The sequence below is a fragment of the Fukomys damarensis genome, unplaced genomic scaffold, assembly GCF_012274545.1.
Source record: "Fukomys damarensis isolate Sample0158 unplaced genomic scaffold, DMR_v1.0_HiC HiC_scaffold_17, whole genome shotgun sequence".
In the NCBI taxonomy this organism is placed as follows: Eukaryota; Metazoa; Chordata; class Mammalia; order Rodentia; family Bathyergidae; genus Fukomys; species Fukomys damarensis.
This window is the reverse complement of record NW_022900929.1, coordinates 47,055,005-47,082,857: the sequence shown is the minus strand read 5'-3', so window position 1 is coordinate 47,082,857 and position 27,853 is coordinate 47,055,005. Positions and strand designations below refer to the sequence as shown.

Genomic DNA, 27,853 nt, shown 5'->3' with positions numbered 1-27,853 from the left:
TTGCGATTGGCTTTCTGTTGTTCAACTTTTTATTTTCCCTTTGTCGGTTTAATAACAATATTATTTGAAAAATTTTAATACATGTATGTATACCTGGAATCACTGTCTGGAAAAACAAAGTAAAAATGGCATGACGCACAGAAAACCAGAAATCTATTGACTCTGCATAGATTATATTGACTTCTGACACCTTCATCCCCCTCTCACCAATATTAGAGTCTCTGGGAGTGCTCCTTCCCTGCAGGATTCTGCCTTCCTGATGGAAAAATAATACACATTAATAAATATATACTGTTCTGTAGCTTTCCTAGTCCCTGTTATTTCTCTGTATCTACACATTAAAGCATAAAATTCTCCTGGAGTGGGCATACTAGTCTAAGAAGGATCTATACTTTAATACTTCCAAAATGAAAATAATGAAGCTGGGTGTGGTGGTGCACACCTGTAATCCCAACTCTCAGAAGTCTGAAGCAGGAGGATCACTGTTAGTTCAAGGCCAGCCTGGACTACACAGCAAGACTATCTCAAAAAAACCAAACAAGATGAACACTATGAATTCATCCTTTCAACACTTTCACTTCTAACATCTGGTCTCCAATGCCAAACCAAAACAGGGTCTGCATAGGATCACATAATTTATACTAGAAACCAATATAAATTTAAGATTTTAGTCCTAATTTTTTGCTTCTATTAAGCATTAGAAACCTCAGTCTAGAAAGAGAAAGTGAATATTACTTACTTGTCCCACAGGACCAAAGCCAGGCACTCTATAAGGGAGAGATTCCACAGAGGAAGACCGACTGTAAAAGGTGAGATGAAAGAAATGAAGAAAAACTGGTGTTAAACTTGGATATAGACTTAAAGTCTCTTCAGTTCCAATATGAGCCACATCTAACTATTTCTTTCCTCTTCCACCTTTTACAAGTGGTTTAAATGTTGCTTACAGGCCTTTTACTCACCTGACCACCTGGCTGCTATGTTGGGAACTGGGTCTTGGAGTAACTGAAAATAAATAAATAAATAAATTAATTAATTAATTAAATAAATAAATAAATAAAGTGCAGGATGAAAAGCTGCTGTCAGTGGCATGCTCTGCCTCATCTAGCCAATCGGTTGAGAATGGTTATCTGGTTATATGATGCTTCTCATATCATACATAAGATTAGGAGAATCACATGGCTGAGGAAAAAACATCTTTCATGTGGGGAAAGGATATTTACTCATCTTACTCATCTCACACTTGGGGGAAAAAATACTCTGTACCTGACTGTGATGGAGAAGTAATGCACACTGGTCGAGGTGTAGTCAGCCTGTAAAAAACAAAAAGAAAGAGGCAGCTCTAATCTCACTAAGCAGAGCTTAAGTGCCACTTTAGGGAATCAATCAGATCACTGCTCATAAAAATACTAGCACAGATTGCTTAACTTCGTGTATTGCAGGTACCACGTGAAAATGTAAGAGCAAAGTTTCCATATGAGGCCCATTTACTCTCCAACTCCCTAAGTGAACTCTCCACTTCTCTACTGTCCATAGTAGTATTGTATTTTGGGGATTGAACTCAGGCCCTTCACATTGAGCTGTATCCCCCCTCAACTTTTTTTTTTTTTTTTTTTTTTTTTTTTTTTTTTAACTATACCACTGAGCTACATTTTCAGACCAGTAACTCTTTATTACAAAAGTAAAAGATAAATTTTTCAACCACTTTCCCCATCTTGGAGCGTACACAACCAGAAGTCATGAAAGAACAGGCTCAAAGCTTTCCAATTCAAAGAAATTAAGAGTGGTAAATGCTATTTACCTTGATTTGATCATTACACATTATATACATGTATCAACTTAATCACACTATGCCCCATAAATATATACAAATGTTAGGTGTCAAACAATAAAAAACATCAAAAATGTTAAAAATTACATTAAATTTTCAAGGCTGGGGGGCCAGTACACGCACTGATAAAACTGACCTGCTTCCTTGGTACCGACTTGGAGATTCCTGTAGGTAAAAAAATGAGAGTGAAGGAAGATGTAGATCAAAGGTCCTAACCCGTCTTACTTGTTAGATAACTCAGCCACAACCTCTCCCTGGTGGTCTAGTGGCTAGGCTAACTCACTGCAGTGTCCCCCAGTAGTGGTTGCTAAGATTTCCAGGAGAAAATAAAGCAGCAATGTTCCTTAAGAAATTGTTAGTTTTGAGGGAATCTAATTTTAGTTTCTCTTCATAAAAGCACATTAGAAATTCTATAAATTATTTTTTAATACTGGCGATTGAATCCAGAGCCTCCTGCACATTAGAGAAGTACTCTACTACTGAGCTATATCCCAGCCCTTCTTTCATTTCATTTTGAGATAAGGTCTCACTAAGGTTGTCCAGGTTAGCCTTGAATTTGCATTCTTCCCACTTCAACCTCCCAAGTGTCTGGATTACAGGCATTAACCACCACACCCAGTTAGAGAACCATGGAGTCTCTGGGATCTAATTACACTGTGCTAAAATGGGATCAATAGGACAATTATATAAATAAATAGCACAGTCTGAGGATGAAAGAAATGTCTAGGAAATAAGAGTATGCAAAAGAGGAAGAGTCTTTAGGCATCTTCTTTCGGTTGTTTTTGTCTTTTCTTTTTTGTGAGACAAGGTCTCATAGCTCACAGTAGCCTTGAACTTGCCATCCTTCTGCTTCAGCCTCCAGAGTGCTGAGATGAGAGGCAGGAGCCCTTGCGCCTGGCTTTCTTGGGCTTCTCAAAGAGAAATTTAAAAACTTATAACAGATGCCTTGTTTATAAAGAAGCTGCCTATCTGGGTGTGGAGGCACATACCTGCAATCTTGATACTCTTGGAGCCTGGGCAATTTGGGGACTTAGCAAGACCCTGTCTCAAAATAAAAAATAAATTACAAATTTTAAAAGGGCTGGGGATACAACTCAGTGTAAAGGCCTTGGGTTCAATCCCAAGAAACATGAGGGAAAAATGAGAGAGAGAAAGAGAGAGAGAAACAGAGACAGAGACAGAGACACAAAGTCTGGGGTGGGGGGAAAGTGGGAAACACTTTCTACTTTATTTTTTCTACATTATTCGCTGATACTCAAGAATTGGTTACAAGGGTTCTAAATACTGGTCAATCCTTTCAGCCCTCCCAGATTGTCTGGGGCCTCATCTATTAACTACAGTGTGCCTGAGTACAAATATTGTCAGTCTCTATGTGTGCCATGATATGGAATAGGTTAGGAAGTATTATTTTATACAGTCAGCTGGAGGAATGAAAAAGTAAGAGAGAATATAATAGTAAAGAAAACTTATTTCATTCACCTTTAGGAAGGCTAGAAATTTCTTCAGTTCTTCATTCTCTTTTCTCAAGACTGACAACTCTCTAAGCAAAAGATGGAAGCAATAAGCTCCAAGTCAGTGGGATAAAAAATATTAATATTACAATCACTATTACTATCAACATCTAGTTAATATTTGGAGATGCTTACAGATATACAGAGTATTTTTATCTAGGATCTGATGATTCAGAGAAACAATGGCAGCGTGTTGATGGTGAGAACAATCAAGTCAACAAAACAAGCAGTCAATTGGTATGATTTCAGTGGGATCAGTTTAGATTTCCATTTCCTCTCACATAATCTTAGCCTGCTGATGTCTAAAAATTTCCATCAAGGATTTCATCTTTTAGCTTAAGATCTCCAAAATATACCCTCCCAAAGATAACATTTAAAATATTGTATTTCTTTTTATCAGGGTGAATCATCTGATTTCTCTGAAGAAGCAGTCATTGATACAGGGAAGGAGAGGGAAGCCAGAAAGTGAGGAGGGCCCAGACATAAAAAATAAAAATATAAAATGGAGACTGAGGGGACCAACCAAAAAGTCTGTCCCCAATTTCCTCAAAACAAACATAATATACATGGGAAAATTTTCAATCTTTGCAAATACAAGAAAAGGACTATAATATCTCTGAAAGGAAAAAAAAAGCTATCTGTGGATTTGTTACTTACTTGTCCTGGCTGGTCACTGTTTGCTGTACCTCCTGAATGGCTGCTTCTAACTTTGTAATTCTATGCTTATAAAAAGCAATGAGGAGATCTGTTTGTTTCTTCTGGAAACTCCACACCTACTAGGAAAAAATAGGCCTTGGACATACATTCCCATGATTCCCTTTCCCTTAGCTTTGGCAACAAAGGGAAATCTATCAACTCATACTTCATTACTGCTCTTTTTCTTCTGGAACATTTATCTTAATTCATAAATCCCCAGGCCGGGGATTTAGCTCAGTGGTTCCACTGCCTGCCTCTCGAGTACAAGGACCCAAGTTAATCCCTGGTACCAGAAAACTAACTAAATAAATAAATCCCCAAAAGTAGACAGCTCAGCATTAGGGAAAGGGTTTTCATTTCCAACATGCTAGCTTTCTAATTTCTTAATTGTAATATTGTGACAGAGAATGGCCCTTTAAAAAAAAATAACATTTTATCCTATCAGAATTAGTTCTTGTCTATAATTAGCTTGGACTCTGCTCCCATAGCCTTAGGTATCACAGAGCCCTGGTCACCAATTTACTTTCCCTGAGACACGTATTCAGTCACTTGCAGGTAGTTCATGCTCCTGCAGTGAATGGTGAAGATTCATACAAGCACCTATTCCTGAATTTTATTTTTGGGCATGAACACATGATTTTATCTTTTGTGTCACTTTAACATTTGCTACACTGAGGTACAGAATTTATCATGGGATTGCTGAATCAGATCAAAAGTTAATATTTAGATTGTATTTTAGCTTTGTCAACTTCTACTTTTGAATACACAGCAGTATTTATGTCTCATCTGCTTTCTCCCTGCTCAGACCATAAACTTCTGTCAAGGGTCCTTCTCTAGATCTCAGTACTCCTCACATAAATATTTTCATCTAATTTGCAAATTGCTTTTGCCACTTACTACAATATTGAAAGTCTAAATTAGTTCTTGAGAGATAAGAATATATTGTAGTTTATTTTTCTACAAAGGCTTTACTCTTTTTTTAGTGTTATTTTTGGAGGGTGGTTGTTTTTGTTTTTGTTTTTACTTTGGTACTGCAGATTGGAACCCAGGGAGTACTGAACTAAATCTCCAGCCCTTCCCTTTTTTATTTTGAGACAGGATCTTGCTAGGTTGTCCAGGTTGGCCTCAAACTTGCAATCCTCCTCCTGCTCAGCCTCCTGAGCAGCTAGGATCACAGGCATGTGCCATCCCGAATAGCTAAAGATATTGTTTGTTTGTTTTTATAAAATTAAGGCATGTCTGGTTTAGAAAATTCAGCCAGAGCACCAGCAGAAAAATGTCACTCAGAATCCTAGGAGTTATCTAAAGTTATGGGAGGAGTTTTAGGGAGCAACAGACATTATGAGTAGATAGAATAAATAGCCAAGACACAGTATCCTTAACATTCTAATCCTACCCTTAGGATCAGTCTGTGATAAAATTAAGTTGTCAGGCTAGCATCAAGAAAACCCAAATCTTATTCTAGACATTTCTCTCTGAGATCACCAAGCCTCATATATACACAGAAAACAGACCCCACTGTGGAACCCTAGTGAGCCAGACTACAATGTGGCAGGGCCTTTTGCCTATGCCTAAGCAAAAGGGCAGAAGAAAGCAAAAACAGAACAAAACAGAATAATTTCAAAACAGGTGTGTTCAAAAGGGATCTAGGAGTATTAGAAATGCTTGCTTTGTGCAGAAGAAAAAGTGGTAACCATAAGAGGAAAAATGAGAACTATAGGGTAAAACAGATGAAACTATCATGCTGTCTGGTTGCTTTTCTGTTCTTTATGGACATTCACATTCAGACCCCAGCAATGATGTTGTCCATGGGGCATGTAGTAACCAATATGGCAGACCTGAGATGAAGCTGAAAATACGAAAGCTGGGAGCAAGGAAGAGCCTTGAATCTTGAGGTAGGATGCTGACTCTAAGATGCCCTTGAGCAGTGGAGCCTCTGGAGGGAAAGGAGTGGATGCAAACCCGGTTGAGACATATAACAGTAGGGATGAATGGGACACTGGAGTAGGGAATCTCTCATTGACCTAGATACCGATCTGGAAAAGGAACAGCAGAAATGAAATGTCAGGCTCAAAGGAGGTGGGATACCAGCGCCCAGTGCTGTGGCCACACTGCCAGATATCAAGTTTGTGGCTTCAGTATCATGTCCTCAAGGGAAGAGAGGCAAATCAAAATCCAAAAGGAATAAGAGTGGCAAAGACACTAGCAAACCCACTCCAGTAACTTCCTTGTTCATTCCAAGTGAGGGGGCAGCTGGCAAGAAAGTGGTTCAGGGGTGCTCAGGAGCTGGTGCCAGTGCAGGAGGCCTGGTTGTGGCTATTGCTCCCCAAGGGCTTGGAGATGGCATCTAAGGCATCATGCAGTGTGGCTGGCTCCAAAAAGGAGGAGAACAGTTCATCTAAGAGCAAGAAAGAGAGAAGTGAAGGAGTGGGGACTTGTTCAGAAAAGGATCCTGAGGTCCTCTGGCCAATTGCCTTGGGAGGAGAGGTGGTCAGTAAAATGGAAGTGCAGGGGTGATACAGAGGAGACACTTGGGAGTATAGCTAGTGAGCCTGGGGCAGTGCTGAATCTTTTGGGAGCTAAACTGGATCCAGAGGAAGGGGAAAATGAGTGTCCACCTGCTAAAGTCTGAAAAGGTAAGAAGTAACTAGATCTGGCTGCCTACTGCCGGTCAAAACTGCCCTGGATTAACTGCCAAATGTGGTGGGCACACTGTGGGAAGCTCATTAGTTTGTGGGTAATGACCAATTATGAGGTCAGAGCAGCTGGTAATGATAATGTGGTTTTACTCCAAAGTAGGATTCCCTACAGACCCATTTACAGCAAGCCTGGACATTTCTGAATAGTGTATCTATTGTGGGGATAGCTACTTGGTAGCATGAATTTTCTGCTATCTTGTTACTGTCCTACCTCATACATTTGTTGCTAGAGGCTGACTTCAAACCTTTACGTGGTTTCCTGCTTGATCGACATTTATCATCAAAGTCATAATAGTTGACACACTTAATAGACCTTTGGTTACATGTACAGGTTGAGTGCTGTTCTTTTTTGTTTGTTTGTTTGTTTTCTTTTTTTCTTTTGGTACCAGGGATTGAACTCAGGTACTTGTGCTTATAAGGCAGGCACCAGCACCACTAAGCTAAATCCCCAGCCCTGAGTGCTGTTCTTAAAGGGATAAATGGTTACTGGTGGGTTTCTAAAAGAACAAAGGTTAATTAAATTTCATGGGGTTATCTAAAAAAACAATTTTCAAATAAATTTCCTTATAAAGGTTAAAACAGAGGAGACTTCCTTATCATACTGGATAAATTTGGCCTGTTTGGACACTTGGCTATTACCTCTCTCTCTCCTGACTTCTTAGAAGGTCAAGTACAACAGTTTGGGCTTGATGGTGAGGAACTTCAGCAGGAATAAATCTACTTTGGGATACTGGGTCTAGTGTAGAAGCTTAGTCAAAACTAATGGCTTCCTATAAATCTTATTTAACATATGAAATGTAATTTCTATTCTATTTACTGAAGAGAATATTTTAAAACTAGTTCTGCCGGGCGTGGTAGTACACACCTGTAATCCCAGCACTAGGGAGGCTGAGGCAGGAGGATCACTGTGAGTTGGAGACCAGCATGGGCTACATAGTGAGTTCCAGGTCAGTCTCAACTACACAGTGAGTCTATGTAGTGTCTCAAAAACAAAACAAAAAAACACTGAAAGATACTGTTAGTCAGCTTTCTATTGCTGTGACAAAATACCAGGAATAACAAACTTTAAGGAGGAACAATTTATATGTGCTCATAGTTTCAGAGGTTTCAGCCCACTGCCATTTGGCCTGTGGCAAGGCAGTATATCAAGTGGGAGTACGTGATAGAGAATGTCCTCACCTCATGGCAGCCAGAAGGCAGAGAGAGGGGCAAGGGCACACCTTCCTTCTACTAGGCCCCATCTCTTAAAGCTTTCATCACTTGCTGGGATTTGGCTCAGTGGTGCCACCGCCTGTCTCACAAGTGCAAGGTCCTGAGTTTGATCCCCAATACCAAAAAATACAAAGCAAAAACCAAAAACTAAAACAAAACAAAACAAAAAAGCATTCCATTTATCAGAATAGTATGTTCTTTGGAAATGAATATTAGCTTGGTAGTTTCTCTTACTGTGCAAAAACTTTTTAATAAGATGAGATCAGAGTTGTTGATTCTTTATGATATTTCCTGTGTGATTGGGTTTTGTTTATAAAGTCTTTGCCTATGCCAATGTCTTCCAGAATTCTACCTATTCTCTCTTCTAGCAGATTTAGTGTTTCTACTTTAATATTTAGATCTCTGATCCATTTTGATTTGGGTTTAGTGCCTGGTAAAAGATATGGGTCTAGTCTCAATCTTTGGCATGTGGAAAGCCAGTTTTTCCAGTGGTATTTATTAAAGATGCTCTTTCTTCTACTGAAAATGTCTGGCTCCTTTTTCAAAGATAAGATTCCTGAGTGTATTTGGAGTTGTTTCTGCATTTTCTAATCTGTTCCACTGATTCACAGGTCTGTTTTTTTGTTTGTGTCTGCCATGCTGCTTTTTATCACAGTAGCCTTGTAGTATAATTCGAAGTCAGGGCCTTTCTGGCCCAGAATTGCTTGTGCTATTCTAGGTCTCTTCTGGTTCCAAATGAATTTTAAGACTGTTTTCTCTAACTCTATGAGATATAATACTACTGGAATTTTGATTGGGATTCCATTAAATCTGTGTAACAATTCTGGAAGTCTGGCCATTTTCACTATATTAGCTCTCCCCACCCAAGAATAAGGGATGTATTTCCATTTTCTTATATCTTCTTCAATCTCTCTTTTCAGAGTGCTATAGTTTTCAGTGTAAAGGCCTTTTATTTCCTTTGTTAGATTGATCCCTAGGTATTTCATTTTTTTGGATACTATTGTGAAAGGTATTGCTTCCCTAATTTCTCTCTCAGAACTCAAGAGGCTAAAGCAGAGGGATTGCTGCAAGTTCAAGGCCAGTTTAGGCTACATAGTGAGTTCAAGGGCAGCCTGGAATATATAGTGACTCCTGTCTCAAAAAAAAGAGTTCCATCTAAAAAGGATACAGATGCTAAAAGATTACAATTTGGTAGCATTATTGGGAGGTGAGAGAAATTTAGGAGATGGGGCCTAATTGAAGAGAATTAAGAGGGGCATGGCCTTAGGGACTATATCTTGCCCCATCCCCTTCTTCCCTGGCTCTTTCCCAGTTTCTCTGCTTCCTGGCTCCCATGAGGTAAGCAGTTTTGCTCCATCATGATGTTTTTTGCCTTGCCACAGGTATGAAAGCAATGGAGCCAGCTGACCATGCCTGAATTCTCTGATACTTTGAGCCAAAATAAATATTTCCTGGGGCCAACGATTTAGCTCAGTGGTTCTGCCACCTGCCTCTCAAGCACAAGGTCCTAGTTTGATCCCTGGTACCAAATAAATAAATATTTCCTCCTTTAAGCTGTTTTTCTCAGGTATCTAGTCATAACAATATAAAGCTAAGATAGATTTGTAATTGAAATAAGACTATTATGGTGTCTCAGAGTGAACAGATTTGAGCAAAAAACACTTAAAAATGCTTCCCACTAAAAGTAATCTGAAGAATTTTAATAAAATATCATATGTACCCCATATTAATGACAGTCACAATAGCCCATCAGTTGGGAGTTATGTTTTGGACTGCACAGTTTGTGATCAAAGAAATATTACCTCTCACACTGGCCTAAGGTTCCTCAGTACCACTCAGTTGTGATAAAAGAATTCAACAACATACTGTTTCAAAAGTCCTAAATATAAAAATATTCTAAATACTGACAGATTAACTTTTTTTTTTAAGTAAAATAATCTAAAACTAAAAAAAAAAAAAGTTTTTCCTTAAAAGTATTTGTAGAAGGAATTCTGGGATGGAAACTAGGGATTTGCACATGTAGGCAAATACTCTAACACTGATCTGTACCCCTATTCCTACAGTTGTTCAAACTATTAATTCAATTAGGAATAAAGAAGCTATGGCTGGGCTGGGGATTTAGCTCAGTGGTTCCGGAGCCTGCCTCGCAAGTGTAAGGACCCAAGTTCGATCCCCAGCACCACCAAAAAAAAAAAGAAGCTATGGCATATTAATGATCAGATTTTATTTCAACAGTATACATGATAATAATTTATTTTTTATGTTGGCATAAACATGGTTCTAAAGTCTTTTTTAAAAAAAGAGCAAAGGTCAGACAACTACTGACTATAGCCAGCTGTCTGTTTTTAAAATAAAGCTTTACTGGAACATAACCATACCTATATGTTTACACACTGTTCGTGGCTGTTTCCATGATACAGTCACTGTAGCAGAGACTGCATTGCCTGCCAAACCTAAAATATTTATCAGCCTGCTATGGTCTGAATGTTTATGTACTCCAAAATTCATATGTTAAAACCTTACCTTACTTGACATCACAGTATTAACATATGGTGCTTAGGAGGTGATTAGAATGAGATTGGGGCCTCATAAAAGAGATATGAGGGATCCTTTTGGCCCTTACAGGGTACCATCTTGCATGTAAACAGTAAGCCCTCAATCATACATTTAATTGGACTTACCACCCTTCAGAACTGTGAACAATACATTTCTGTTGTTCATAAAGTACCTGGTCTAAGGTATTTTATTAAGCAGCATAAACAGACTAAAATAGCTAGTAAGTATATAAAATGGTGCGCCAGGGATTTAGCTCAGTGGTTCCACTGCCTGCCTCACAAGCGCAAGGTCTCGAGTTCAATCCCCCATACCAAACAAAACAAAAAAAAATGGTCCAGCTATTTGGATGAACAATCTGACAGTTCCTCAAAATGCTAATCCCAGCTCTCGGGGAAGATGAGGCAGGAGGATTGCAATGTTGAGCTCAGTCTGTGCAATCTAGCAACTTAGTAAGAACCTGTCTTAAAATAAAAGAATGATCCTCTGTCAAAATAAAAGAATTAAAAAGGCCGAGGCTGAGAGATAAGTTCAGTGGCAGAGTACTCACCTAGTGTGTATGAGGCCCTACGTCTAATCTCCAGTACTACCAAAAATAAAATAAAATAAAATATAAAAGTTAGCACATAAGATGGGCAGAGTCATGCATGTCTTCCCAGCCATTGGGAAGGCTCAGGCAGGAGGTTCAGTTGAGCCAGGAAGTACAAGACCAGCCTAAGCAACATAGATTCCATCTTTAAATAAAACAAAATAACAACAAGAATAAAAAGAGTTGGGTATATAGTTTAGAGGTCAATGCATGCATGAAGCTCTGGGTTCAACCTCCCACACCAAAAAGAAAAAAAAAAGTTAAACATAGAATTACCATTTGAACCAATAAACTCAATAAAAAGAAGAAAAAAAAGAATTACCATTTGACCTGTGATTCTACATCCACATATTTATCCAAGAGAAATGAAAATATATGCCAATACACAAATAAGTACATCAGCCAGGTGTGTTGGTGTACACCTGTAATTCCAGCACCCAGGAACTGAGGCAAGAGGATCATGAGTTCAAATCCAGCTAGGCTACCTAGTGAGTTCAAGTCCAGCCTGGACTACAAATGAGACCCTGATTATTTTTTGTACCAGGGATTGAACTCAGGACCTTGCACTTGCTAGGTAGGCACAGTGTCACTGAGCTAAATTCCGAGCCCAATGAGACTGTTTTAAAAAAAAAAGCTGGGCATACTAGCACATGCCTGTAATCTCAGCATTCAGAAAACTGAAGCAGAAGGATCTCGGGGAGTTTAAGGCCAGCCTGAGCTCTGCAGTGTAGACCCTGTCTCAAAAAACAAACACGGGGGCCAGGGATTTGGCTCAGTGGTTTTGCCGCCTGCCTCGCAAGTGCAAGGACCTGAGTTGATCCCTGATACAAAAAAAAAAAGACAGGAGGGGGGTGGGCTGGGGATTTAGCTCAGTGATTCTGCTGCCTGCCTTGTAAGCACAAAGTCCAGAGTTCAATCCCCAGTACTAAAAAAAAAAAAAAAAAACCAACACAAAAACTTCAAAAAACAACAAAAGGGATGAAATACTAATGAAGCCCCTCTAATACATTAATACATGTTACAACATGGATGAACCTTGACATGCTTAGTAAATGTAGTCAATCACAAAAGACCACATACTGTATGAGTCCATATTTATGAAATGTCCTGAATAGGCAAATCTAAAGGAATATAAAGTAAACTAGTGATTTCCTGGGGTTATGGAAGGTGGGGAAGATTTGGAAAATGCCTGCTAATGAGTGTAAGGTTTCTTTTTGGGGTGAAAAAATGTTCCAAAATTGGACAGGCATGATTGCAAAACTCTGAATTTATTCAAAATCACTGATCTGCATACTTCAAAAGGGTGAATTTTAAACTATGTAAAGTTTTTCTTTGCTTTTTCTTTTTTTTTTTTTTTTTTTTTTTTAATGGTACTGGGGATCGATGTAAAAGCTTATCTTAACATGGGCTGGGAATTTAGCTCAGTGGTTCTGGTGCCTGCCTCACAAGCACAAGGACCCAGGTTTGATCCCAGTACCAAAAAAAAAAGTTTTATCTTAACAAAACTGTTATTTAAAAAGTAGATTTGGGGATGGGGATTTAGCTCAGTGTTTCTGCCACCTGCCTCACAAGCACAAGGACCCGAGTTTGATCCCTGGTACCAAAAAAAAAAAAAAAAAAAAAGACCAGCTTGAGCTACACAGTGAGTTCCAGGTCAGTCTCAACTACATAGAGAGACCTTGTCTCAAAATAAATAAATAAATAAATAAATAAATAAATAAATAAATAAATAAATAAATAAATAAAAGTATATTTGGCATTTTATACTTCCCTTTAAAAACAATTTTAAAAAGATTTCTTTTTACTTGTAGGGTCTTTATTTTCTTGTGCATTTGTGACCTTTCATAACTCCCCATGAATTTCTCACAGTTTTTTTTTAACCAGTAAGGGAATTTTGACAATGCTTTCAGAAATATTATCTGACTGATCTTTACAAGAATGAGTATTACATGAGCAGGGAGTATGACTGGTTCAAAAAAATGAAGCTATATGCTAGCAGGCAGATTTGGTCTTGAGATTCCTACTCTAAGTAATTTTCTCAGTATTACCACTTTATTATATTTCATGTACATTAAAGGAACACCTCAATAGGGAAGACTATTCTACTTGTTCTTTCAAAAAGTGTTTGTGTTTTTTTTGTTTTTTTTTTTGTACAGGGGATTGAACTCAGGTTCTTGCGCTTGCAAGGCAAGCAGGGGAAGCACTGAACTAAATCCCCAGCCCCAAAAAGTGTTTGTTAAAAAAAAAAAGTGTTTAGCCGGGCGTGGTGGCGCATGCCTGTAATCCCAGCACTCAGGAGGCTGAGGCAGGAGGATCGCTGTGAGTTCAAGACCAGCCTGGGCTACATAGTGAGTTCCAGGTCATTCTCAACTACATAGTGGGACCCTGTCTCAAAAAAAACCAAACAAAAAAAGTGTTTGTTAAATCCTCCCACGTTCTTTATAGTCTGTTAAAAAGCTGATATATAGGATGAATAAGAGTGATACTGTCCCTGTCCTCAAGGATGGATGCAGACAAGGAGAAAATTATTAAAACAGCGTCATATAGAACATAGTAAACACAATGTATATATGTATCTATGTTTGTATTTGAGGTCAAGGATGTTCCAGATGGATAGAACATCATATACAAAGGCCCAGAGGCAACAGAAAAAGCTATTTATACAAATAATTTAAAAGCACTATATTAGTCATTTTTCTATTACTGGGGCAAAATACCCAAGACCCACAATTTAAAGAAGAAGAGGTTTATTTTGGCTCACAGTTTGAGAGGTTAGATCTATTAGGAAGCTACAGCATGCAATATTCTAGAAAGGAAACCATAAAGGCCTGAACTAGGCTGGAGATAAAGCAGATTTTAGATAGATACAACTAACATGATTTAGTAAATATTTAGTAAATATATGAAGAAAATAAAATTAAAGAATGACTCCTAGGGTTGGGGATGTAGCTCGATGGTAAAGTGCTTGCCTAGCATGTGCAGGGCCCTGGGTTCAATCTCTAGCAAAGAAAGGGAAAGGGAAGGGAGGGGAGAGTAAAAATAAATGTATTTATTCATTTATTTATTGTACCAAGGACCAAACTCAGGCTCTTGTGCTTGCAAAGCAGGCAGCGAAACCACTGAGCTAAATTCCTGGCCCTAACAATAAATTTTTTATGAGAATAAAATGGGTACTAATTTAAATATAGGTCAAAGAAAGCTCCTCTGAGGCTTAAACTGAGACCTTGAGCTGGGGATTTAGCTCAGCGGTTCAGTGGCCTGCCTTGTAAGCGCAAGGACTGGAGGATCCCCCGTACCAAAAACAAAAAGGAATAAACTGAGACCTTGTTGGGTGTGGTGGTGCTCACTTGTAATCTCAGCCTGAGGACTCTGGGACAGGAGGATCACCAAGAGTTCAAGGACAGTCTAGACTACAGAGCAAGACTCTGTCCAAAAAAAAAAAAAAAAAAAAAAAAAAGAGTTAGAAGTCATCCATATACCAATGAGAAATGAAGACTGACAGTGATTGAGATTATCCATGCAGGACATAAAAAGCAAGAAAAGTAGGATACAATTCTGAGAAATGCAACTATTTAAGAGATGATCAGAGCCAGGGATTTAGCTCAGCGGTTCCGCCACCTGCCTTGCAAGCACAAGGCCCTGAGTTCGATTCCCGGTACCAAAAAAAAAGATGATCAGAGGAAAAGGAACCTGTGGTGAATTAATAATGGTCAATTTAGAACACCCAGCTAAATGGAGTCAGTATGGTTCTAGGTGTGGAAGACCCACTTGAGAATTGTTGCTAATAGCATAAAAGGAGAAGTGGAAGGTAAGATTGTATGCTGTTGATTTTCCTGGAAAAGTTTGCTGCAGCTAGTTTTCCTGATACAAACTTGGTTGTTCTCATCCTTGGAGGACCTCAGATCCTGGCTGTCACTGCTGTTTTATTCAGGGGAGCTGTGGTCTTTGCCTTGAGCATTTTTTCCTGGCTTCAGTACAGATGCTTCAGCCTGGTGGCACAGATACTTCAGCCAGGCAGTGCAGACTTTCTAGCTCCCACCACTGGCCATTGGGCCTTCGTAATGCAGACCCTTGATATGGGCTTGCATGAGACATTGCTGTGGGCTCTAACCCTCCAGCTGGACTAGTGGAGGATACTGTTGTGGGCTTTAGGCCTCTAGTTAGACTTATGGCAGACAATACAGGATCCAGGCCCTTGGCTGGATTCTTCAGGTCTCTAGCACATGGACAGATCGATCTCTTGTACTCCTCTGTATTTGACTTTTTGGGTAACTATTATAAAATAATCCTATAAATTATGTGTCCTGTATTAAATCTATTTCCTTGCAAACCATGATTACAACAGAACCCCAAAAGAAAATACGTTGGTTATGGTAGCTGAATGATTCAAGACAGACAAGAGATCATACTTCAAATGCTGCTGAGAGATCAAATATGAAAAGAACAAGAACAATTATCTACTGGACTTGATAATAAGGATGCTGCTGATATCTTCAGCAAGAGGAATTTCAGTGAGACAGAAGCTGGGCTGCAGAAGGTTGTGGAGAGGTTTGGGAGGTGAAGAAGTAGACTGAATGTGGACTAACACCCATCAGTGTACTCTAATGTAGTGTTCTTTCTCAAGACTCCACTCTGTGTTCTTATGAGGAAAACCAACACACTGCCAAATCCAACTGACCTTGCTTTGTCCTCATATTATTTCACCTTAACAGTATCTGACCCAGATGATTATTTCATTTTTCTTGAAACACTTTCCTTCCTTGGTTTGCATCTTAATCACTTTTCTCTGTGCTGGGACAAAAATACCTGACATACACTGCTTAACAGAGAGGTTTATTTTGGCTCACAGTTTAGAAGTTTCAGTCTTTGCATGCTTGATGGTTTGGTAGAAGAGCCTGGCACAGAAGAAAGTTATATTATGGCGGCCAGGGAGCAAAAGGAGAAGAGATAATCTGGGGAGGGAGCTATACCCAACAAGTCATACTCCCAGTGACCTGCCTCTTCCAACCAGGCCCTCTTCCTCACATTAAGTAAGCTATGCTGCCCCCATGATTCAATAACATTTCAAAAGCCCCACGTAAGATGCACCTTGAGACCATAATGTTAAATGAAGTAAATCAGACACACAGCTTAAATATTGCATTGTTTCTCTTATAGGAAAAGCCCAATATATAAATAAAGTGTAAAATAAAAGATAATAGGAAGTAGGGAGATAGATCTTTCTCAAATGGGAAAAAGATCAAGAAATGGAGGGAAGGAGGAGAGGGACAGCAAGGGGATAAAAAAATTAAGATGTGCTATATACATTACCAACTCCCCATGAGGAATGTAATCATTACGTACTGCAAATATATTAATATTTAAATAGATATATTTAATAAACATATTAATAAAATAAAAATAAAAAAGAGTGCATGAGTGGGCCGGGGATTTAGCTCAGCGGTTCCAGTGCCTGCTTTGCAAGTGCAAGGACCAGAGTTCGATCCCTGGTAACAGAAAAAAAACAAAAACGAAAAAAAGAGTGCATTAGGCTTTTAGGGGATATCTACATATAAACCATAAACATTGATATCTGGGACACCACATTGTTTTTACCTCTCTGATTGCAGCTCCTTGCCAACTTCTCTTTCTCTACTTAATAGCTACATCTAAAGGGACTCTATCTAGAATCTAGATGACCTCATCTATTTCCAGGGCTGGCTTGCTCTTTCTTGCTTGCTTTCTTTCTTTCCCTTCCTTCCTTCCTTTCTTTGTTGCCAGGGATTGAAGCCAGAACCTTGAACATGCTATGTTAAACCACTTAGCTAAACTACCAACCTCCTGCCGGGCATGGGGGTACACGCCTGTAATCATAGCACTCGGCAGGCTGAGGCAGGAGGATCACTGTGAGTTCGAGACCAGCCTGGGCTGCATAGTGAGTTCCAGGTCAGTCTCAACTACATAGTGAGACCCTGTCTCAAAACAAAACAAAACAAAACATAACCACCAACCTCCTGTCAAGGCTTTAAATACCATTTATATTCTGATGAGTTCCACACTTATACCTCAGTCTTATCCTATGTACTGAGCTCTAGAATGGTAAATTAATCTGACTTCCTGATTTCTCCATTTGTATTTCATCAAGAATCTAAGACCTAATGTATCAAAAATTATATTTTTCCTTAAAACAGTCTTCTTCATTTGGCAAAGCACTTCAAGACAAAAAGCCAGGTATCTTCCTTGATTCATTTCTTTCTTTTTTTTTTTTTTTTTTGGTACTGGGGATTGAACTCAGGACCTTACACTTGCGAAGCAGGCAGCGGAACCACTGAGCTAAATCCCCAGCCCTTGATTCCTCTTTCTTTCTTATCACCCACATCAAAATAAGTTCTACACTTCTTCCTGGAAAATACATCTCAGAATTAAGCACAATACTGCTACTACTTCACTTAAGCAGTGTTGCTTAGATATTTCTGGTAGCATCTTAACTGGTCTTTCTACTTCTATTCTTAACTATTTTATGATCCATTGTCCACTCAGCAGTCAGATTCATTTTTAAAAATTTTATATCACATAATACCATGTCTTTACAAAACCCTTCAGTGGTACTCTACTTAGAAGAAAATCTGAACTCCTTGCCAAAGCCTATAAGTACTTCTTTCTCTGATCTTATCTTGATTAACATCCCTCTAACCAGCCACAATGTGTGTTCATTTATTTACAGACATTACTTGTGCACCTAATTTGTGTCAGACACCAAGTTAGACATTGTTACAAAAATATCTGCCTTCGAAAAACTCATAATTCAATGAGTAAAAAGACATAAGAACAAATAAATCACTTTTTCACAGTTAAATATTTTGCAGAGTTAAAACCAATATAGGATAGAAAACAAAAGACAGAGCAAAACTCTACCTATGGTAATGTGTGAAAGCTTTTACCAAAGAAGGAATAATTATCAGCATGCATTTCAGAAATGGCTAATTGTAGGCAGAGTCTTTATCTGGGAATAGAAGAAAGCTAACGGGCCCATAAGAAGATCTCTATTCCCTTTGAAAAATTATCTAGAGGTGAGTAAAGAATTCAAAATGGGCCAGGTGTGGTAGTACATGCCTGTAGTCCCAGCACACTGCAAGCCAAGACAAGAACAGCAAAGTTCAAGCCCAGCCTGGGCAACTTAGCAATTTAGTGAGAACCTGTCTCAAAATAAAAACATTTAAAAGGGCTGGGAATATAGTTCAGTGAGAAGGTTAAGATTAAGGTTAAATTTCCAGTACCACAAGAAAAAAAAATTCAAAATGGGCAGTTTGATCCACTACAGGCAGAGAGTGTATCAGCAAAATGCCATTGTTGGGTCATTACAAAGACTGGGGATAGTTAAAATGCAAATGGTTAGGGCCGGCCAGGGATTTAGCGCAGTGCTGCCCAGTTCCATTCCTGGTACCCAAAACAAAACAAAACAAACAAACAAAAAAAAGGGTATTTAGCGTGGCAATCCACTGATTCATTTAATGACAATGTCCTGAGTATCCAGTATGTTAGGAAATATTTAAAGAGGCAAAAAAATTAAATTGTATTTCAGTATCAAATTCAGACAATAAAAATACATAATATACAATGAAGGGCTAAGAGCTGTGATAGAAATAAAGTAGGAGAAGGAGTAAAGAATATTGGGGCTGTAAATGTTTGACTAAGGAAGAAAGTTTTGAGCTAAATGAAGCAACCTGGGTATTAGGCTGATCAGTTATTCAGCTTCACAGATTACAGAAAAATACATTTTCAGACTTTGCTGACTTCACCAAACTGGCCCTTCACTAAAGTGATGATTAACTAAACATTGCTATTTACTTTATCTTAACTATTTGACCATGTATAATTGGTCCTGTGATTAGGCAGGTAAAGATTCAGACTACATGTAATTTTTCTACTGATCATTAACTCACCCTGTGTTTAGTTATTAACCAAAGACCTGCTCTTTCTCTTGTTCGTGTGATCTTTTTAAATATTTCTCCTTATTGTCTCAGCTGGATTTTATCTCCTCAAAATGTTAAACATCGTATCTCAAATATGATGGCTTACTTAAGCAACTAAAGACAAAGATGCAGCCTAAGCTTTAATTCCCTTTATCCCAGGGTTAGGACAAGAAGGGAAAACACATCAGTCAATCAATCAATCAATCACTCTACTATCGTCAACCAGTAAACGACTAAGTATCACCTTTCTGTTTAGAAAAGGTATATTCTCATAAGAATGAGAACTATGGGGTTTGTAGCTTAGTGGTAGAGGGCTTGTCAAAGCCCTAGGTTTGATCCCCAGCACTGAAAACAAAATGAATAAGAAGAGCGAAGAAAAAGAGTAGTGATAAAAATCTCAAGATATACGCCAAGATAGAAATCTTGTGAGGCTATAAAAGACTCTCAGTAGAGAACTAGAGAATGGAAAGAAAAAAAAACCTAAAGTGTTTATAAGTTGAGAACTCTCTCACATGATTGTCCTGCCTTCTCTTTTCCTTCTTCTACACCCTTACTGCTCCTGACAAAGTCAATGGTTTACCAAGATATGAAGCATCGGGAAAGTACAACTACTGTCTAAAATTCAGGCAACCAGTTGTGAGTTCTAAGAATTAAGTATTGCTAGAAAGTAAAACTTGAAAATAAAAAATGAAGAACAAGACGCACTTTAATGAACTTAGATCTGTAAGCAAAAGGTTAAGAGTTAAATTACCACATCCACTGTTTGCAGGGTCAGGCTATTTGCAAGCAATTTTTAGAGGGTGCCCAGAAAGACAATAAGGTTTCCTAGGGCATCCTTTTGTCACATGAATTAGTGAAACTAGGAAGTATCAGACAAAATTTAACTACCTAGCAGTTTTATAGGCTATCATAGATCCTGGGTCTGGAAAGTTAACTGGGTGAGATTGGTATCATTAAAGAAGAAAGCAAAGAGTAGTTTCTCTTCATTGTGTACAAACACAGCCTAAAGAAAACCTTTGATAAAGGAATGAGATGCAATTAGAATTTTCTTGGAAAATTGTATTTTATTAACTTTTTTGGTACCGGGGATCAAATTTGGGACCTTGACCTTGTGAGGCAGACAGTGGAACCACTGGGCTAAATCCCTGGCCCATATTTTATTAACTTTTATTTTGCATACCTGAGAGATATGACTAAAATACTGCAAAGCTGTCTCCACAGGGCTTTTGAAGAACATCTTCTCCTGAGGTTTCAACTACAAAGAGAATTAAGACACACAATGAGACCATCCACAGTGGAATGAAATAACATACTGATACTGGAATGAAATAAAATAATTCTTATATCTTTTACAATTGGTATCTACAAATTTGTTGTTCCTTTTCTTTCCCACTATCATCATCATCATCTTACAGGGACTTCACACTGTGCTTTATCTCCAGCCCTTTAAAAATTTATTTTATTTTATTCTATTTTTTGACACAGGATCTAACTAAGTTGCCTAGATTTGGCTCAAACTTTTGATCCTCATACCTCAGCCTCCCAGAATGCTGGGATTACATACATATACTACCATATCTTTTAAAAAAATTTCATCATATGTACTTTGTGTATGCTTCCTAGAGGCCAAGAATGAGATAAAATTGTACCGGAGGGAAAACTTACATTGTCAGAAAGAGCCAGATGCTTGCAGGGAGTTCCACAAATGGCACATTTCTCTGGGAGGAAAGGGGAAAAATGTTTGGTTTTCCTCAGTATGAGGTGAGATTTTCCTATTACCATGTAATAGTTAAGTAGACCAGGAAGGGAAGAAAAGGGTCCTTCGTAAAGTTAGAATATAATTGTTATCAAAGGGCATTGTTATCAAAGCTCTGATCTCTAAATCAGTATTTCCAAACCAATAGGCTGAATGTAAGTAAGGCTTTCACACTACCTCAACTCATCTCCCTGTCTTTTTAAAAAGAATTCCCCACTTTCTTCTGAGTCAGAAGGAATAATTCAACAGGAGTACTGGAATACATTTATAAGGGTATTGGTAAGAGTACAAGAATATCAATGATTTTTTTTTGGTGAGCTTTACAACACATAATAATTACATTAATTGTGGGGAATTAGTAAGTATACTATAAATGTTGCAACTTCATCATTTTTTCTTCCTCTCCTCCCCTCTCCTTTTCTCTCATTCCATCCCCTTCCCATCTCCACAAAGTCTACCTGCGTTTCCTACCCACCTCTTTTATTTTGCTCTTTAAATTATTTACATTGTTCTCATATAAAGAGAAACTATGAAGTATTTATCCTCCTGTGTCTGATTTATTTTACTAAGCATTATGGTCTCAAGATTCACCCATTTTCCTACAAATGATTCAAACTTATCCTTCTTTATGGTTCAGTAGTTCTCCACTGTGATAACACCACTTTCTTTTATCCATTAATCTGTTGATGAGCATACAAGCTATTTCCATAATTTAGCCAGTGTGAATTATGCTGCTGTAAACATGGGTATGCATACATCATTGTAATGATTTTAACTCTCAAAGATACTTAGAAGAGGAATAACTGGGTCAAATGGGATTTCTATTTTTATTGGTTTTTATGAGACAGGGTCTCACTATGTAGTTCAGGCTGGCCTTGAACTCTCTATGTAGTTTAGGCTGACCTCAAACTTGCAGTGATCCTCCTGCCTCAGCCTCCTGAGTGCTGGGATTATAGGCGTGTGCCACCACGCCTCGCAAGAGAAAAAAATAAAAGGGAAACAAGTAGGAAAGGAAGAAATAAAACTATTCTTATTTGGAAAGGACATGATTCTTTACATAGAAGACCCCCAAAAAAAACTCCACCAGAAGAAATAAACATAGCCAGGCATGCTGGTACAACCCTACATTGTAGGTGGCTAAGGCAGGAGGATTGCAAGTTCAGGCCCCACATGGGCAAGTAAAAGACTTAGTGAGACCTTGTTTCAAAATTTACAAATTTAAAAAGGGTTGCAAAGGCCCTGGGAATTTCCCAGTAAAGCCAGAACAACACCCCAAAAACAAATCAAACAAAACATGAAATCCTAATAAATTCAGTAAATGGAAGGACACAAAATCAACACACAAAAATCAATGCATTCCTGTGTACCAACAGTGAAATTACTAAGGAAGAAATCAAAATAAGGCCGGGGATTTAGCTCAGTGGTTCTGCCACCGGCCTTGCAAGCACAAGATCCCAAGTTCTAAAATAGAAAAGAATAAAAACAGTCTCATTCACAATAGCTTTTTAAAAATTAAATACTGCACACTTGTCCTGCAAGTGCAAGGTGCTGAGTTTGATGCCCAGTACAAAATAAATAAATAAATAAATACCTCAGAATTAACCTAACCAAGGAAGAGAAAGAGCTATATAATGAAAATTATAGTGCTCTGAAAAAAGAAATTAAAGAGAACATTAGAAAATGGAAAGACATCTCCTGTTCCTGGAAAGAAATGGCTGTATTACCAAAAAATGATAAATAGATTTAATGCAATTCCAATAAAAATACCAATAGCATTCATTACAGAACTAGAAAAAAAAATCCTAAAATTTATATGGCACCAGAAGAGACACAGAACAGCCAAGTCAGTCCTGAGAAAAAAGAACAAAGCAGGAAGCATTATAATCCCACATTACAAAACTACAAAAATAACAGCATGGTACTGGCACAAAAATAGATCCAATGACCAATGGAATAGAATTGAGGATGCAGAAACAACCCCATGTACTTTCAGCCATCTGATCTTTGACAAAGGGCCAAGAACATATGCTGGAGAATCCAGAACGCATGAAGAAAAGAAAATTGCCAGGTACTCCTCAAAGGACTTGTATCTAGGATATACAAAGAACTCAAAAGTTAGAACCCTCCCCAAATAAAAGACCTGATCAAAAATTGATATTGTAATTACTTTCTTCTAGTTGAGACACGATACCCAAAACCCACAACTTCAAGGAGGAAAGGTTTACTTTGGCTTACAGTTTGTAGAGGCTTCAGACCATAGCAGGCTCCAAGGCAGGGCAGCATGGTAGAGGAGCATGCAGAGGACCAACAGCTCATGGCATGGCAGGTAGAAAGCAGAGGAAAGGATCAAAGGAGAAAGGAAGGCGATAGATCCTTCCAGACCTCGCCCTCAATAACCCACCTTGTCCACCTAGGATTTACCTTCCAACTCACATTTAGCTATAAACTCATCATTAAACTAATCAGCTGATGAGTATCACACCCCCATGATCCAGTCACTTCCTCAAATCCCCTTTCTCCTTTCCTCATTCTCTACATCCCAATAATCTTTACTTTGTCACTTTTTTTTTTTCATTATCCTAGCTGCTTGATAGCAAGCACATACTGGGTATTATAAGAAACTCAATTATTCCTTCCTCTTTTCACTTTGTTAATATTCCTAGATCTTGTCTCAATGCTCTCTAAGTCCCCAATTACTCCAATATCAAAGAAGCAAATATAAAATTCCTCATCTTTTGTTGTAAAGTGAAATTTCAGTAGTGGTGCTGGTTATTAATGGAGATACATGCCATGTCAGGGGAAAATATCCCACATCTTTGGCTTCACAGAGACACATCACTTCAAAGTGAGCTGCCATTACCAGAGTGAAGTGCTTTGTTACATTAGGAGATAACTAAAAGGGTCATGACATTCACACAAAGAAAAAAGCTTCTCCAGAGACTAGCTAACCTGAATGTTCTTTCCTTGGGGAATAAAGATTTTTCCCAATGACTCTTCCATATCACTCCCAGTGTAAACTAGCAAGTACAGTTCATTTTTTTATTTAAGAAAAAAACTTTACACAGCTCTTGATAACCTACAGGATAAAGTTCAGGATCTTTAGCCTAATATATAGAGATATCCATCATCTGGCTACTGTCCACCTCTCTAGCCTCATCTTTTATTACCGCTTACTTTACTTTTTATATTCTAACAATCCCAACTATGTATAGCTCTCTTCACTAATTTGGTTTTGTTTTGCAGTAGAAGGGACTAAACCCAGCATACACCACTCACTGAGCTATGTCCCTAGCACTTTTTTTTCTTTTTTTTAATTTTGAGACAGGGTCTTACTAAATCCCTAAGTTGTACTGGCTGGGCATAAATTTGGGATCCTCTTACCTCAGCCTCTCAAGAGAGTGTTAGGATTATAGGAATATGTCACTGTTCCCATCTCTCCCATGATTTCATAATATTGTATGCTTTCATACATGCTATTGCCTAAAACTGTAATGATCTTCTCTCCCTTCACTTGGCAAACTCTAGTTTATTACCCAAAACAATTCAACAGAACCTCTTTTGTAAACTCTTTCCTGATCACTATATAGTCCAGGCTGGTCTCCAACTTGAGATCCTCCCTGCCTCAGCCTCCCAAGTGCTGGGATTACAAAAATGTACTACCATGCCTGGCATCCCAGCATTGCAAACAAAACAAGAGCAATTTTAAATCTAAGTCTCCTTTCTAAGGCTTAATAGTTATGAGTTTGGTCACATTATTCTCTAAGTCAATTTCCTCATTTGTAAAAGTTATCTATACTAACAATTATCACCTAGGTACAAGAAAAAATGTTTTTTACAGTTTTTTTTAATTTGTTTTGTTTTTTTGAGACAGGGTCTTACTATGTAGTTCAGGATAGCATTTAACTCATTATGGAGCCCAGGCTGGCCTGGAGCTCATAGCATTCTTCCTGCCCAGCTTGAGTGCTGGGATTATAGGAGTGTGTCATCACACCCAGCTATAAATTCTTATTGAGAGCATTCTATATAATTTTTGGAGAAAAATCATTTCATAATTAAATTGTGATTAGGGCTGTCTGAGGCCTAGTGTCCTTGCTGTGTAAGCCAGTTATGGTACGCGGAAATTTGACTCTGTGAGCCTCCAGTCACAGATGAGGCCTCAATAGTCCTGTGATGTTGTGACCCTCAAGGGCAAGATTACATCAGCTGAAGACATCCTGGTTTCTTGAGAAACAAGTAGTAATAATTTTTTTTAAAAAAAAGTTTTACCTGGGGGAAGGACAAATTCCTTATTAGCCCACTGTCTCATTCTACCTACTATTATAAGAATGCTTTGCCCATCTCACTGTCCTCATTAACCTAAAATTCTCATCAATATAAGATTACTGCCACTCTCTGACTCATCTGATAATCCCTCAGATTATTGTGTGCACCCAACAGTGGCTAGCTTGGATTGTCTTTGTCTTTGCTCACTCTGACATTGACCTCCCAGCCCCCCATGTAATTTGAAAGTGTTTCTATGTCATTCTTTCTTTATCCCTTGCTGCACCCCTCTCTAGGCAGAGTGGAGAACTGATGGGCCTCTGACAAATTCTTCTTTAAACTACAAGGTCATCACATTCATTATCCCCACCATCATCCTTTTTTGACCCATTGTGGCTTTTTCTGCCACAGATTTCAAAATACTGGTAAGTATCTTTTGTTACTCAAGTAAAAATTTGTTAAATAATTTAGCACCGTTCTTTTCTTTTCTTTTTCCTTCTTTCTTTTTTTGGTACCAGGGATCCAACTTGGGTCCTTACACTTGCTAGGCAGGCACTGGAAGCACTGAGCTAAATCCCCAGCCCTAGCACCATTCTTTATTAAGAGATTTCAATTTCTAAAATCAACAGCTTCCCAAGGTATACAAATCACTATTGGCCTACCAAGTGATTTTTATCCTAAGTCAAACAGAGAAATGGCTAATCACTGTATCTAGGGAAAAAACAATTAAATTACCCACCCAGAGTCAAACATTTTTTACAGAAAATATGGCCACAGCTGGTGACAAAGAAATGGGCCCCATCTTTTCGGAAACACTGGTTGCAGTGAAACCAATCCATTCTGGAACAGATAAAAAGAAAGAATAAGAATGAGGTGAGGCATAATATAATTATAGCTGTTCCAAAATCTATATAAAATTATTTGCTTAGTTTCTGACAGTTTATTGGGATGTGGGCACATAACCATGAACATTCCAATTAGTTGTAAATATATACACATAAAACAAGAAAAAGCAGACTTGAGACTATGTTAATACATACACACACACACACACACACATACACACACATATGTGCACAGAAGTACTTCAGTTCATGAACTTAATTTGTTCTACAATTTTGGAAAAGATGGCCACATTCGTGTTTCTGTGGGAAAGATGCCTGAAGTTGTTTCTCATCTGATGCTGTGTACAAACAAAAAATTTTGCCAAATTATTTGCAAACAAAAGCATTTGTGAATTTAAGTACCACTGTATATGGCATAGCCTGCATATATATATCTATAGATATATATATATAGAGAGAGAATATGAATAGGAAGACAGTGGCGAAATTGTTTTTAAAAATGAGTATTTGTGTGTTACCTTTACACTTTTTTTGTTTTCCAAATTTCCTGGATTAACTCATGTACCGATTTGTAATTAGAAAAACACTCTTAGAAATACAAATTCTGGGCCAGGGATTTAGCTCAGTGGTTCTGGAGCCTGCCTTGCAAGCACAAGGACCAGAGTTCAGTCCCTGGTACCAAACAAAGAAAAGAAAACCAAATTCTTTCTTGACAGTTTCCTGTGACACATAAAAAGTGGAGGCAAGAGGAGTTAGTGGACCACAAAGAGATCCTATAGAAATCACATTTTATACAAAGAAAATGCTGTTTGGTGAATGACAATATGGTCTTAGCGTGTATATTTTCCCATCTATTCTACAGAAACTCAAAATCATAGGTCTAGGATGGCCTTGAAAATAATTTACTATTTTGTCCAATACTATCATTTTTTTTTCAAAAGATGTACCTGAAGGTCAGTGAAATTAAATAGCCTCAAAGTTCTATATCTGGTTAGTGATAATTCTAGGATTAGAATCCAAGTCTCATGACTCCTAGTGTAAAGTTCTTGCTCTCACACTAAACAGCCCTTGTGTTAGACAAGGACAACCACGCATCCTATATTTTCTACCAACACCAATCTCATATAATTTGCTAAGTACATAACCAATTAATGTTACTGTGAGATTTTTAAACAAATTGATATAAAAAATAAGGATGAGCTTGTACGTTTAATGAGTATGCTATCTCAGGATATAATATTCATTGATTTTATTTCCTTCAAAATTAATTGGAAAAACAATCAAAACAGAAGGTAATTTTTCTCTATGAAGCCTTTTCCTCTACAAAAATTTTTACTTTTTTTTTTTTTTTGGTACCGGGGATCAAACTCGGGTGCAGTGCAGGCAGTGGCACCACTGAGCTAAAAACCCCCAGCCCACACAAAAAATTTTTCCATATGCTAGGCAAGCATTCTCCCTATGCCGCCCCAAAAAAACTGGTTTACAAAGAGGTTGGCTAAGTTAATGAAGCCCACTCTGCATCACACTTCAATAATTTTGTCACATAAGGCAAGATTTACCATAAAATATTACTGAATAAAAGGGTTAATGCAAAGGCCACGAGATTTGAATTTACTACTCAGGATACACTAACTTTCCACCAGGGCCTGGGGCAGGGGGGGCCTGGTGAACCACTGCGAAGGCCTTGCGGTCGAGGCCCGCTTCGCTAAAGGCAGTAACGACTGCTCCGGCTGCGGAGCGGTTCCTCACGGGGCAGTGAGGGCAAAATTCGCCCGGGTTCTAGGATTGACGGGTATTTTGCAGCTCAAATTTCCCAGTTCCTTTTCTAGCTACCTTCCCTCCACGGTGGCCACTGTGGTTCCAAAACGTCCGAGATCTCACCTAAGCATCCAGTTCTCAAGAAGAAAAAGAATGGCGGGAAAAGAGCCGACCAGGCGCCGGGGGCGGGCAAA

The 27,853-nt window shown here is 38.3% G+C and overlaps 1 protein-coding gene across 8 annotated transcripts in view; it reads right to left on the bottom strand.

Moving 5' to 3' along the window:
* The window catches only part of Rnf212b (ring finger protein 212B), a 49,835-nt gene extending 21,988 nt beyond the window's left edge, over positions 1-27,847 (bottom strand). For 2 of the 8 annotated variants that reach the window (XM_010637770.3, XM_010637776.1), the window contains exons 1-11: positions 27,783-27,847; positions 25,796-25,896; positions 20,706-20,758; positions 20,221-20,295; positions 3,997-4,112; positions 3,308-3,368; positions 1,965-1,993; positions 1,264-1,310; positions 960-1,002; positions 740-800; positions 208-256 (exon numbers count right to left, since the gene is read on the bottom strand). In XM_010637770.3, coding sequence (XP_010636072.1) covers positions 208-256; positions 740-800; positions 960-1,002; positions 1,264-1,310; positions 1,965-1,993; positions 3,308-3,368; positions 3,997-4,112; positions 20,221-20,295; positions 20,706-20,758; positions 25,796-25,896; positions 27,783-27,790 — 643 coding nt within the window. In that variant the 5' untranslated portion in view covers positions 27,791-27,847. Of the gene's footprint in view, positions 1-207; positions 257-739; positions 801-959; positions 1,003-1,263; positions 1,311-1,964; positions 1,994-3,307; positions 3,369-3,996; positions 4,113-20,220; positions 20,296-20,705; positions 20,759-23,021; positions 24,664-25,795; positions 25,897-27,734 lie in introns of those variants that run through there. The other 6 variants (XM_010637771.3, XM_010637772.3, XM_019209540.2 and 3 more) reach the window with 6 other exon arrangements.
* Positions 27,848-27,853: the final 6 nt, after the last annotated feature.